Source organism: Nansenia antarctica (genome assembly GCF_963989245.1).
Source record: "Nansenia antarctica genome assembly, chromosome: 6".
NCBI lineage: Eukaryota > Metazoa > Chordata > Actinopteri > Argentiniformes > Microstomatidae > Nansenia > Nansenia antarctica.
Genome location: NC_137676.1, coordinates 22,987,228 through 23,001,835, shown reverse-complemented (window position 1 = coordinate 23,001,835; position 14,608 = coordinate 22,987,228). Strand labels below are relative to the sequence as shown.

The 14,608-nt window shown below is 46.5% G+C and overlaps 1 protein-coding gene across 1 annotated transcript in view; it reads right to left on the bottom strand.

Moving 5' to 3' along the window:
- Positions 1–11,752, bottom strand: part of arhgap18 (Rho GTPase activating protein 18) — a gene marked incomplete at its 3' end in the record, with an annotated part of 50,814 nt that extends 39,062 nt beyond the window's left edge. The window contains exon 1 of the mRNA XM_080534305.1: positions 11,524–11,752. Within this exon, the coding sequence (XP_080390431.1) occupies positions 11,524–11,657 (134 nt within the window). The 5' untranslated portion in view covers positions 11,658–11,752. The remainder of the gene's footprint in view (positions 1–11,523) is intronic.
- Positions 11,753–14,608: the final 2,856 nt, after the last annotated feature.

The following is a 14,608-nucleotide window of genomic DNA, read 5'->3' as shown; positions in this document are numbered from 1 at the left end:
CACACACGCACGCACGCTAGGGATGGACGGTTTCCAATTATTGAAACCGAAAAACCGTCAAAGACTAAAACCGGGGTTTTCCAGTTAACCGAAAAATACATTTAAAAAAATAAATAAAAATAATAATAATAAAAAAAAGAGCGCCAATTTCAAATAATTGAGCCCTACTGCTACAATACACTCATGTCGAACACCATTAAAACACCGTAAGCACAGTCGCAACACATTTAGGCTACTTAGTTTCACAAATAAGTGGAAAGGCAGACTTTTGTAAGCTACACCATACAAGAAAACACATGAACACTTAACACAGCAGCTCCGCTGATCCAGGGTGCACGCCTGCACGGAAGATCATCTCTTGGAACAGCGTCTTCATTGAATGAACTGCTTTCTCAATATCTTGGTTCTTAGACAAAGTTTCAGCTGCTGCTCAATGTATTTAAATATTTGAATACTGCTCAATAATCACTGAAATATTAGACTTAGAATTATGCAGTGAACATACTTAAAGCTTTTCATAAAAACCACATGCCGCGAGACGGACTCGTCCTGAACTGTCGTAAGTCAATCAACAAAGAATGCCCCATCAAAATAAAAGTGCCCATGGTAGAGCTGTCAAAATAGAGCTTGTAAAATAAATGTACTAATACAGATAGCGATAAATACAGAACTACCTTTGCGTCACTAAGTGACCGTGTATCTTCTGAGACATGCGTTCTGTCATCACTTTCAGTAGCGCCTTCACACACAGTGGCGCTGTGCACAAACACTCTTGATCCGTATAGCTCTTGTTTTATTATATTGTGGTTTAGTAAATACTGCACTTGGAGTTACATTCAATGCATGATTTGTGCTATAGAACATAAATAAAGTTTGATTGATTGATTGATATAAAATCAAATCACATTTTATTTCTATAGTGCATTTCTCACAAAAGTGACCCAATGCGCTTTACAGAGAGCAGCGAAAATGATCTTATTAAATGTAAGCGAGTAATTGTAAAAAAACTTTCCTATCTACCAATAACTGAAGGCAACTATCTTTCCCATAGAGTGATTCGTTACCCTTAAATATAATCCCAATTAGATATTAATCCTCAGTTATTCTTCACAACTGACCAAACCTCTCACTCATTGCGCAGCAGATTCAGACTGTATCATTGTTATTTTCACACACGACAAACATGTGACATGTTCCAGTTTTATTCTTATTCTATTTTATTCTTCTAAAAAATAAAAAATTAAAAATAAAATAAAAATAAAACGGTTTCAGACGGTTTTGATAAAAAAACGTTTCTATTTTTATAAACCCCGGTTTTCGGTATAACCGAAAAACCGTCCATCCCTAACGCACGCACGCACGCAGCAGAAGCACAGCAGCAGACATACAGTATCAGACACACAGCAGCAGACACACATTAGACACACAGCAGCAGACATGTGTGTCTGCACACAGACAGTTAACACAGGGAGTAGAGAGGTATTGAACAACAGATGTTCGGTCCGTCTCCTCACAGGAAGGAACTAGAATAAGGAACTGACATTTGAACTGTGGGGGTGGGAAATAGAACATAAACAAACTGGAACCCAGAGAGAGAGAGAGAGAGGAAGAGGGGGAGAGAGAGGGAGGGAGAGAGAGAGAGAGAGAGAGAGAGAGAGAGAGAGAGAGAGAGAGAGAGAGAGAGAGGGAGGGGGAAGGTGTTGTTATGTTGTGAGTGTTCCATTCCCACAGACAGACATGTAAACACTGACTTCCCTGTCCCACAGCCCCCAGTACCCCCAACATCTCCTAGTCTCCTAGGGACAAGGAAACACAACCTCCCTCATCTCCTAGTCTCCTAGTCTCCTAGGGACAAGGAAACACAAGCTCCCTCGTCTCCTAGTCTCCTGGGGACAAGGAAACACAACCTCCCTCGTCTCCTAGTCTCCTAGGGACAAGGAAACACAACCTCCCTCGTCTCCTAGTATCCTAGTCTCCTAGTCTCCTAGGGACAAGGAAACACAACCTCCCTCGTCTCCTAGTCTCCTAGTCTCCTAGGGACAAGGAAACACAACCTCCCTCGTCTCCTAGTCTCCTAGGGACAAGGAAACACAACCTCCCTCGTCTCCTAGTATCCTAGTCTCCTAGGGACAAGGAAACACAACCTCCCTCGTCTCCTAGTCTCCTAGAGACAAGGAAACACTTCTAGCCAGCTCCATTCATACTGAAAGGTCAACTATCTCACTGGAGCCAGGAGTGACAAACTGGACAAAGAAGGAAACAAGACTTTCTCTGTCGTTCACACACACACACTCACATATACACACACACACACACACTCACATATACACACACACACACACACACATATACACACACATATACACACACATATACACATATACACACACACACACACAGACAGACACACACACACACACACACACACACACACACACACACAGACACACTCACTTATACACACACACACACACACACACACACACACACACACACAATCACATATACACACACACACTGACACCCTCTCCTAACCCTAACCCTAAATGACCAGTGTAGAGGAGTGGACATTTCTAGTACGTACAAGGTGTGTGTGTGTGTGTGTGTGTGTGTGTGCGTGTGTGTGTGTGTGTGTGTGTGTGTGTGTGTGTGTGTGCGCGTGCGTGTGTGCGGGCCAAAGCCGGTGGTCTTCTGAGACTCAGCACTTCCTGACCTGTCAATCAAACGCTCGAGCAATCAAGTGAGACTTAACTCACTATGAACATTCCTGCCCTGCACCAATCACAGAGCAGGGTGTAGCACAGGCCTGTATCACGCTACGCTAGCAGGCTGTAGCATTAACCACTGCGCGTGTCGGTTGCTACGGCAACCCCAACAGTCCTGGCCGTGGAATGCAGCGTGTGGCGTTCCGTGTATGGGGAGAATGTTCTAGAAGCCTTTTAGCATCTAGTAGCCAAGGAAGTAAAACATGATGTTACTGCAGCCTGGAGAACATCACTTCTGACTGGCCTCCTCCTCTCCTCTCCTCTCCTCTCCTTTCCTCTCTTCTCCTCCTTCCCTCCCCTCCCCTCTCCTCTCCTCTCTTCTCTTCTCCTCTCCTCTCCTCTCCTCTCCTCTTCTTCTCCCCTCCCCTCCTCTCTCCTCTCCTCTCCCCTCCCATCTCCTCTCCTCTCCCATCTCTTCTCCCCTCCCATCTCCTCTCCTCTTCTCCTCCTTCCCCCCCTCTCCTCTCCTCTCCCATCTCCTCGCCTCTCCCCCTCCTCTCCTCTCCCCTTCTCTCCCCCTCCTCTCCTCTCTTCTCCCCTCCCCTCCCCTCCCCTCCTCTCTCCTCCCCTCCCTCTTCTCCTCTTCCATCTCCTCTCCTCTCCCCTCCTCTCCTCTCCCCTCCCCTCCCCTCCTCTCCCATCTCTTCTCCTCTCCCATCTCCTCTCCTCTCCCATCTCCTCTCCTCTCCTCTCCTCTCCTCTCCTCTCCTCTCCTCTCCTCTCCTCTCCTCTCCCCTCTCCTATCTCCTCTCCTATCTCCTCTCTTCTCTTCTCCTCTCCTCCTCTCCTCTCCTCCCATCTCCTCTCCCCTCCTCTCCTCCTCTTCTCTCCTCTCCTCTCCTCTTCTCTCCTCTCCTGGTTCATCAACATATGGGGAACAGAAGTCATGTTCCCTGCCCCTCACTGACCCCCAGCACTCCATCACCATGGGAACGGGGGCCATTCTAGAACTGAGGAGTGGAAGTTCTGTGGTCAACATGGTCACGTGACCCGTGATTGGCCAGACTGGGGAGACCGCGGTGACGGGACACTTGGACGAGGCTGTCGACTGCAGCTGGAGGATTATTTCCAACAGGAAGTGTAAGAGGAAGTGTGTGTGCCGTGTCAATGGAAAAATGATCAAAACGCGCATACACACACACACTAGGGCCGCACGATTAATCGATTTTAAATCGAAATCGCGATTTGAAATGATGCGATTAGCTATTCGCAAAGCCTGCGATTTGCCTGCGATTTTTTATTTTTTTTTTGCTATTTAGCAGACGCTTTTAATCCAAAGCGATTTACAATTACGAATTACAGGGACATTCCCCCTGGAGTAACTGAGGGCTAAGTGCCTTACTCAAGGGCACACTAGTAGTGGTGTGGTTTCAGGCGGGATTTGAACTCACACAACCTTTCGATCACAAGTCCAACTCACTAGACCACCACTACCCGTATGGGATACGTCATACAGCGCGTCGGATTCAACGTCAATGAACGTCAACGTCAATGAACGTCGTCAATGAACGTCAACAATGAACGTCAACAATGAACGTCAACGTCAATGAACGCACACCAACAACATCGCATCGTATTTTTGGAAAGTACCTGCCCTTTTCCAAACAGCTTCCAATTAAGCTTTCCTAGATGGTTGTGTGAAACAAACCACCTGAGTCAGTTAGTAATGCTCCATCACATGTTTTAATCTGAAGCTTGATTTTAAAGCAACCCAACTTTAAAGCAACCCAATGTAAGTTTAGTTCTTTCACTCGTAGCTCGGGCTGTGGGGGTGCTAGAGGAGGGAGCCTCTAAGTCCCCTGAAGACGTACAAACAAACTGCACGTTGATACGACCTTCCTAGCCGGAGATATGGCCACACTTTACAAAAACTTCCTTTTTTTTTTTTTTTTTTTTTGCTATTTAAAAAAAAAAAAACGCAAATTAATCGCAATCGCGATATCTGTCCAAATAATCGCAATTCGATTTTTTTCCCCAAATCGTGCAGCCCTAACACACACACAGACACAGACACAGACACACACACACACAGACAGACACACACAGACAGACACACACACACACACACACACACACGGTGGAGAGCAAGAACACACATACACAAACATCGGAGAAACACGCACGCACACGCGGGCACGCACGCACGCACGCACACACAGACACAGACACAGACACAGACACAGACACAGACACAGACACAGACACAGACACAGACACAGACACACACACACACACACGCACACAGGTCACCTGACTGTGGAAATCATAACAATAACACAGACAGGCTGGAGACACCTGTATGGTCCTGACCACCTGACCACACCTGTATGGTCCTGACCACCTGACCACACCTGTATGGTCCTGACCACCTGACCACCTGACCACACCTGTATGGTCCTGACCACCTGACCACACTTGTATGGTCCTGACCATCTGACCACCTGACCACACCTGTATGGTCCTGACCACCTGACCACACCTGTATGGTCCTGACCACCTGACCACCTGACCACAGCTGTATGGTCCTGACCACCTGACCACCTGACCACAGCTGTATGGTCCTGACCACCTGACCACAGCTGTATGGTCCTGACCACCTGACCACAGCTGTATGGTCCTGACCACCTGACCACAGCTGTATGGTCCTGACCACCTGACCACACCTGTATGGTCCTGACCATCTGACCACCTGACTCGGGTTGAGCAGATCAGATAGTATGGAATGTTGTGATATTTGCATATGGTGACATTGTCCTCTAACAGACACCAGACTCCATTGTCAACAGTAGACATTAACTCAATGTCCTGCAGTTTAGTCATTTCTGCTCACACTGGCAATGACCGACATCGTCTGATACAGGAAATCATGATATACAGTAGAAGTCGAAAGTCTGGACACACTTCCCCATTCACTGTATATATATGGTGGATAATAAAATGTTGATATGGCCTCACACCCCACACCTGGCCTGTTATGTAAATAGTTCCATGTTTAATTGCTTATTAATGCCTGCCTAGAGCACACCTACCATGTACAGTTGGGCAACTATATTTACTGGAAAATTTGACATCATAAAATCACTCACTCACGCGCACACACGCGCGCACACACGCACGCACACACACACACACACACACACACACACACACACACACACACACGTAACCTTGAAACTGAAGCTACACACCTAGCTGTATGTATTCTACTCTTTGTACCTGAGCACACAAACCTTTGTGTTATCAACTAATTAAAAGTGCCAAGTTCTCTTCTCTCTCTGAGATGAATGGAACAAGTCTTATCACGGAACCGTAACTTTGGTTCAGCACGACTGGAAAACAAGAGGTCAGTGTCAACCAGGAGAGGCTGGCGGAGGTAGAAATCGGAGGACGGGCTCATTGTAAATGCATGGAAGGAGGAACATTACATGTGTTGATATTGTTCCTCATTCCGTTCCATGCATTACAATGAGCCCGTCCTCCGATGTCTACCTGTACCAGCCTCCCTCTATAAGCAGGCCCACCAACAGTGCTGACATGTGTATCCTACATAAATGGACTGACTTATATAGCTCCTTATTCCAAAGCACTTTACAACGGCCTCTCATTCACCCGTTCACACACACATTCACACACCAATGGTGGCAAGCTAGAAGCTACCATGCCAGGCTCCGGCCTGCTCATTGGGAGCAATTTGGGGCACAGTGTCTTGCCCAAGGACTCCTCGAAATGTGGCCAGCCGGGATTCAAACTGCCGATCTTGCGATCATTAGACTCCGGCTCTACTGAGTGAGCCACAGCCGACCTCCACACTGGACAGACTGAGTCATCTCACAGGCCGGTGGCCAAGTCTGTCCAACCTCCTATAACCTATCTATAACCCTACACCTACACCTACACACTGGACAGACTGAGTCATCTCACACTGGACAGACTGAGTCATCTCACACTGGACAGACTGAGTCATCTCACACTGGACAGACTGAGTCATCTCACAGGCCTCCACACTGGACAGACTGCGTCATCTCACAGGCCTCCACACTGGACAGACTGCGTCATCTCACAGGCCTCCACACTGGACAGACTGAGTCATCTCACAGGCCGGTGGCAAAGGCTGTCACACCTCCTATAACCTATCTATAACCCTACACCTACACCTCCACACTGGACAGACTGAGTCATCTCACAGACCTCCACACTGGACAGACTGAGTCATCTCACAGACCTCCACACTGGACAGACTGAGTCATCTCACAGACCTCCACACTGGACAGACTGAGTCATCTCACAGACCTACACACTGGACAGACTGAGTCATCTCACAGGCCGGCGGCAACGTCTGTCAAACCTCCTTCCTCTTACACTGGACAGACTGAGTCATCTCACAGGCCGGTGGCAAAGGCTGTCCAACCTCCTTCCTCTTACACTGGACAGACTGAGTCATCTCACAGGCCGGTGGCAACGTCTGTCAAACCTCCTTCCTCTTACACTGGACAGACTGAGTCATCTCACAGGCCGGTGGCAAAGGCTGTCCAACCTCCTATAACCTATCTATAACCCTACACCTCCACACTGGACAGACTGAGTCGTCTCACAGGCCGGTGGCAACGTCTGTCCAACCTCCTATAACCTATCTATAACCCTACACCTCCACACTGGACAGACTGAGTCATCTCACAGGCCGGTGGCAAAGGCTGTCCAACCTCCTTCCTCTTATGGCATTCAGCTGACACGCTTTTATCCAAAGCGACTTACACTCAATACATTTGACTAAGCAAGTGAATCATCAATCCACCAGTCGTAGCAGGAAGAGTAATCTAGCTCAGGCCAGGGGCCAAGTTTTTTTTGTTTTTTTTTATAGACACAGGAGAAACAGTACAAGGGGGGAAGTAGACATGTTAGGAGACACAGTATAGAGGGAAGTAGACATGTTAGGAGACACAGTATAGAGGGAAGTAGACATGTTAGGAGACACAGTATAGAGGGAAGTAGACATGTTAGGAGACACAGTATAGAGGGAAGTAGACATGTTAGGAGACACAGTATAGAGGGAAGTAGACATGTTAGGAGACACAGTATAGAGGGAAGTAGACATCTTAGGAGACACAGTATAGAGGGAAGTAGACATCTTAGGAGACACAGTATAGGGGGAAGCAGGTGTCTCCACTTCCACCATTCAATTGAATGGGAAAGTGGGTCCAAACGTTTGACTGGTGCTATAGTCTCATACCAACACAGTCCTAGGAGAACATGGTCACATGGTCGGGTCATGGTTTGGATGGGCCTGGTGTGTGTAAAGACCCACACTAAATTAGCTTGTGCATTATTCCAACAAATTGAGTACTATAAATATAGTTAGTTTGTCTTCAGAGGGTAGTGTGTCTGTATGTGTCTGTCTGTCTGTCTGTCTGTCCCTTATCAATGAATGTCTGTCTGTCCGTCTGTCAGTCCGTCCGCCCGCCCGTCCCTCCGTCCGTCCGTCTGTCTGCAAAGGTGCAGCTGCAGCACCAACTGGTAGGCTGGCACAGGAGACTACATGAGACACACACACACACACACACACACAAAGACAGGCAGATGCCAGTAGCTCTTCTAACACCCATTCTCCACGCCATTGCAACCCTCTGGTAACAGCCCACAGACCCCTACTCTGTACCCCCCACCAGCTGGCTGATACACACACATACACACACACACACACACCAGCTGCACCAAAAGCCATTGTCCGCCCCATGCCACCATGCCAGGCCAGTATATGTTGTATACTATTTATACAACAGTTAGTTCCGACCAAGTAATTTGATTGGACAAGAGGCATTCCATGAGTTACGATATATAGTATAACAGCACTGGGACTTTTAACTATACGTATCACTCCGCCGCACAGGTGTTCTAAATGACCGTTAATTAGACTACATTGTAGAGCGGACCTGCGCCATCGTACTGCTGTTCTAACCTCCGGACATTTGTAGTGTGAGTTCAAGAGGCGCGTCTGATTCAATTGCTTGTGCTAGAATAGACTGTGTACTACTGGATACCTCACCGTATTCATTGTTAGAGAGTTGACTTATGTTGATATTTGACTATAATGTGCACACTAGAAAACGATGGAGCAGCGTGCTGTCAGATGTCAACTGGTCTGACTCTGAATCACATTCACACATGCCACCAAAGCGACTGTCAACCGAGTCATATTTCACTGGTTGCACAATACATGGAAATGTACAAATACATGTACACGATACAAAGTAGCTAGCCACGATACAAAGTAGCTAGTTTGTGTTCAGATTACTAGGCAACAGTCCAGTTGAACAGTCCCGTTGTGGAACTATTTCTTCTTGACGGAGACAAAATAAATGATTAAATAAACAAACAAATCATAATCTGTTGTCACTTATTACTGTTAACTAATAAATTGCGCTGTAGAACTGTTGTATAAAAGCAATATCACACTCGAGGTCGTGTGTTATAATGAATATCAGCACGGCTGTGATTGTCTTCGGTCTGTCACAGCCGTGCTGATATTCAGTATAACACACTCCCTCTCGTGTGATATTGCTTAAATATGTTATGTTGTACTATATGTTATGTTGTATACTATATATGTTATGTTGTATACTATATGTTATGTTGTATACTATATATGTTGTATACTATATATGTTATGTTTATACTATGTATATATATATATATATATATATTATACACTATTAGACGTGGTATAATCATACACCTGTCCTGTCCCCCAGACCCCCCCCACTGACACACCCATGCCTCTATGGAGCCCCCTACTGCAGACCTCAGACACACACCAGGGGAGGCTGCTGGAGGTAGACAGCGGAGTACGGGGCTCATGGTAACGCATGGAAGGGAGTAAGGGAACGGTATGAAAACAAGAACACAGACTGCATAGAAAACCCCAGACTGAGAAATAACTAGTGTTGTTCCGATACCGATACTAGTATCGGCATGGCCACCGATACGCACAAAAATGCTGGTATCGGTATCGGCGAGTACTAACAAAAAAAAAATCCGATTTTTTTTTTTTTTTTTTTTTTTTTTTTTTAAAGTACTAAAGTTATTTTGTTTGTAAATGTTCACTTGCTGTTGCACTACTACTACGACTGTTTTATATCTTAAATGGATATTGCACTGATTGGCATCTGTGAGAGCCACATTTCAGGTTTTATAAGGGGTTGATTTTCTTGTCACCATACCAGGTAGACAATAAAAAAAAGTTCTATAGTATTCACTCTCTGTTGGTATTTTTTCCTGTTTTACAAAGGTTTTGAGCAGTGCCAGACTAAGTGTTAGCAATAATTTTACATCGAGGTGAGTATGCGGCTCCAAAAAAAAAAGTTTTTTTTTTTTTTTTTTTTTTCCTTTTCAAAAACCGGTATCGGATCGGTACTCGGTATCGGCAAGTACTGCACGGTCAGGTATCGGTATCGGTATCGGGATCAAAAAATGGTATCGGAACAACACTAGAAATAACCTGGAAAAAAAGAAGCAAAACTGGACGTGGAACCAACCACGCAGCGGAACCAACCACGCAGAGGAACCAACCACGCAGTGGAGTGCATTCCAACGAGCCCCGGCCTCCGATTTCTACCTCTGCCAGCCTCCCCTATAGCCACCCACACCCACCCAAACACACACACACCCCGTGCCCGGGGGGGTACAGACCAGTGGACCGGGGCGTCCCACACAGCCTCTGCGGCAGGAGTCGGACCACCCTAGCCCCTCTCCGCGGCCGTCGCCACGGTTACCGCCACCGCCACCGGGGACCCCTTTCTCCTGGCCGTCGCCACGGCAACTGGGGACCCCCTCCCCCTCCTCCTCCCGGCCCGGCTGGCTGACGGGGACCCCGGGACCCCAGGACACCGCCTGCTCCCCCGCGGACCGCCGCAGCTGCAGCCTGCAGGTTACCTCCCAGACCGCAGCTGCAGCCTGCAGCCAACGCAGCCTGCAGGTCACCCCCCAGACCGCAGCTGCAGCCTGCAGCCAATGCAGCCTGCAGGTCACCTCCCAGACCGCAGCTGTAGACGCTACAGATGGCCTCTCCTCCTTCAATAGCCCTCGGAACAACAGCATCACATTTCACACTGGCTTTGTGTGTGTGTGTGTGGGTGGGGGGGGGGGGTGTGTTGTACGTGCGCGTGTGTGAGAGAAAGACAGCCTCTCTCTCTCTCTCTGTGTGACGATGAAGAATGTTGATGTATACAGTTGTAAATATGTACAGAACAAATACTTGTTTGTATTATGATCAAATAGAACATCTATTTTCTGTTGCCTTTGGGTTTCAGTGGCAGTTTTGGTACAGAGGCTTTAGCATAACAGTGTTTCCCACGTACAGATCACCATTCTGTACTGTATTGGCTACTCATATAAGTAACAGATGACACAAGTATTCGTATGATGTTGTTGTTGTTGTTGTTGTTGTTGTTGTATTTTGGGTTGTTTTGTTGATTGTTTTCTGGTTCGTTTCAACCCCCAAAAAAATTCGCCTGGTTTTCTAAGGACCTCGACAGTCTCACAGTCTCGGGGTCGTAAACAATGACACGGCATATGGAGAAGTCGTCAGCAGCTTGGAGACGCGCAGACAGTCAGAGGTTAGAATGTGACAACTGTCTATCAGTCGGCCACTTTATTATGCGGGACAACCGGTGGACCTTTGCACTTTCTCACCGTACAGCTGCCTTCAACACTTCGGCGACGGACACAGTAAAGACACACAGCTCTCTCTCGCTCTCTCTCTCACCTCAGCAATGAAGAGTCGTTGTCCTCGACACTGTTCCCCCCCGAGGCCGGCGGTAACAGCGAGTCGCTGTTGCTGATGTACCCGGTCAAGACGACTCCCTTCCCGCCCTGCTGCTGCTGCTGCTGTCGGCTCATGTTGGCCGCCGCATTATGTCCGGAGCCCGACTGTAACTTTGTATTCTAGTGTACAGGGAGGTCTCTCTCTCTCTCTCTCTCTCTCTCTCTCTCTCTCTCTCTCTCTCTCTCTCTCTCTCTCTCTCTCTCTCTCTCTCTCTCTCTCTCTCTCTCTCTCTCTCTCTCTCTCTCTCTCTCTCTCTCTCTCTCTCTCTCTCTCTCTCTCTCTCTCTCTCTCTCTCTCTCTCTCTCTCTCTCTCTCTCTCTCTCTCTCTCTCTCTCTCTCTCTCTCTCTCTCTCTCAATGATCTCACTCTCTAACAACATCAATAATCATGAGCTGCCGGCCCCGCCCACAGTTCCGGTGAGCCGTGTGATGTGGGCGGGGCTATTGTGTGATGTGGGCGGGGCTATTGTGTGATGTGGGCGGGGCTAATCCAGCTGGGGTCTGTTTGAAAGCTCACGTTAGCTCGAGCGGAACTCTCAGCTGCACGTAACTACGTAAGAGCTCTCCTACGATGGCAGCCAAGGGGACTTGACTCCTAGGGCACCAAGGCGTCCTACGGGTGCTCTGAACGTTATTCGATGACCGACTACTTTAATCTTAATCTTCCGATCGCAGTTTATACAAAAAAAGTTTCAGACGGACCGATTGTGGCGTAATAAATTGTTGTCAGCCACAACGTGTGGACGGGCGGTGCATAGATAGTCACTAAGTAGACTAATCATATTAAACTACAGCACACACACACACACACCATATATTCATTCACTGCGGTTTCTATTTCTAGTAGGCTACGAAACATAAAAGTTACGAATTCTCACTCAGTGTTCCCAAAAAGGAAACGCTGCTATTGAATTACTACAGTAAGGTTATCGAATTACAATAATTATTCTTTCCATTCTGTTCCAATCAATTAATTAGTATTGATTAGTGTATCGAGGCGGAATCAGTGTGGAAAGTTATCAGACCAGCTCTCCACGCCTCGTCGGTCTGACTTCCGAGCAGTGCTGGCCATTACAACATTACCACTCCAATAAAACCACCTCGGTGGTTGAACAGCGCCTCCACGGCTACATCGCCACCCGGTGGTCAGAGAGAGTACTGCGCAGTGCGTGCGTGTGTGTGTGTGTGTGTGTGTGTGTGTGTGTGTGTGTGTGTGTGTGCGTGTGTGTGTTGGCGCGTGTGCGTGTGTGTGTGCGTGTGTGTGTGTGCGTGTGTGTGTGTGTGTGTACGTGCGTGCGTGCGTGTGTGTCAGGTGCAGCAGATCCCTTTGTCTATTGAAGACAATGATGCTTTGAGTAGATCTGAGTAGATCTGAGTGGATCTGGGTCTGTCTCTGTTGTTTCATTGAGAGAGCATGGGGACCATCGATTACTATATCACTATAAGAATAAGAATAATATAGTCATACTATATCACTAATAATAATAATAATATAGTAATACTATATCACTCATAATAATAATATAGTAATACTATATCACTAATAATAAAATACATTGAGTAACCGATACAGTAGCTGCAATATAATGAAATCATATGATATGTTGTGATAACCTTGCTTGAGGGTATTGTGTGTACAGTATTGTACAGTATGTGTACATTATCTGTGATAGCAGAGAAATCACATGGCCTGTTTACAAAGGAGTGACTGGAAAATATTGAATTGCAGGTGATTTAATTCATATTGATTTTGAATGTTGAATCAACCAAGACTTCAAATAATTGACTGAACAGAAATATGTTATAATGCCACACAATGTTACATATGATATGAGACCAATATTGCCACCCACTATTAGTCTGTGTGTTCTGGGGTGCGTGTGTGTGTGTGTTCAGGTGTGTGTGTGTGTGTGTGTGTGTGTGTGTGTGTGTGTGTGTGTGTGTGTACGTGTGTGAGTGTGTGTGATTGTGCGTGTGTGTGTGTGTGTGTGTGTGCACGTGTGTGTGTGTGTGTTAGGGCTGCACGATTAATCGATTTTAAATCGAAATCGCGATTTGAAATGATGCGATTAGCTAATCGCAAAGCCTGCGATTTGCCTGCGATGTTTTTTTTTTTTTTTAAATTTTTTTTTTTTTTACCAGGAAGTCACATTGAGATTAAAACCTCTTTTGGAAATTTGATCAGCACTCATGGAATGCCTCTTGTCCAATCAAATTACTTGGTCTCTTTATGACTTTGAACCCGGCGCTCTCAGAGCGAATTTACGAACGCAGGCATAGGTTGTGTCACGACAGTCAGTCCAATTATTATGAGACTTTGGGCTAACGTAACGGAGACAATTAGACACCACATGGCTTACTGGACGTATGATAAACGTTAGTATGTTATAATTGCGACAGGTAAGTGTACAATTTCACTATACTAACTGTACCAGCCAAGTGCATGTCGGTGCTGTTAGTCCAGCCTTAAACTTAGCTTAGCTAACTTGTAGTCTTCGAGACGGTAGCTTAGCTTAGCTACTCATGCTAACCCGGCGTTAAAGTACAGACACAGAGTTGACAGTCTCAGCAACCTGCGGGTTGGTGTTTATATAGTATAGCAGGCTTATGGATACATGGAAGTTAACTGTTCTGTTGTCAAACATGAATGTGTCCTGTATGCATAACCTCATACCATTCGTTCATACCAGCCGGCTTTAAAGACGCAGAGGTTAGCCTAGCCTAGCCTTGGGCTGAAGTATGTCACAGATTCCTAAGTCAAGGTGACGTGTGTCTGTGCTCCATAGTCAGAGACCACCATTCTATCATTCATCAGTTCGACTGTTGACCGAGTCATCTAGATGTGGTCCTTTCAGTTATAGTCACAGTGTATCCCCAAATGATCATTTTAATAGCTGGATCATCTTAGAAAGTAGCCACCTGTCTAGATGAGATGAGGTTATCATATATACAATTCATATCTTTTAAGTTCTCATCCTTGCATTAGAATTAGAGCAGTTAATAGTTTGATGGTATCATGTGGTAAT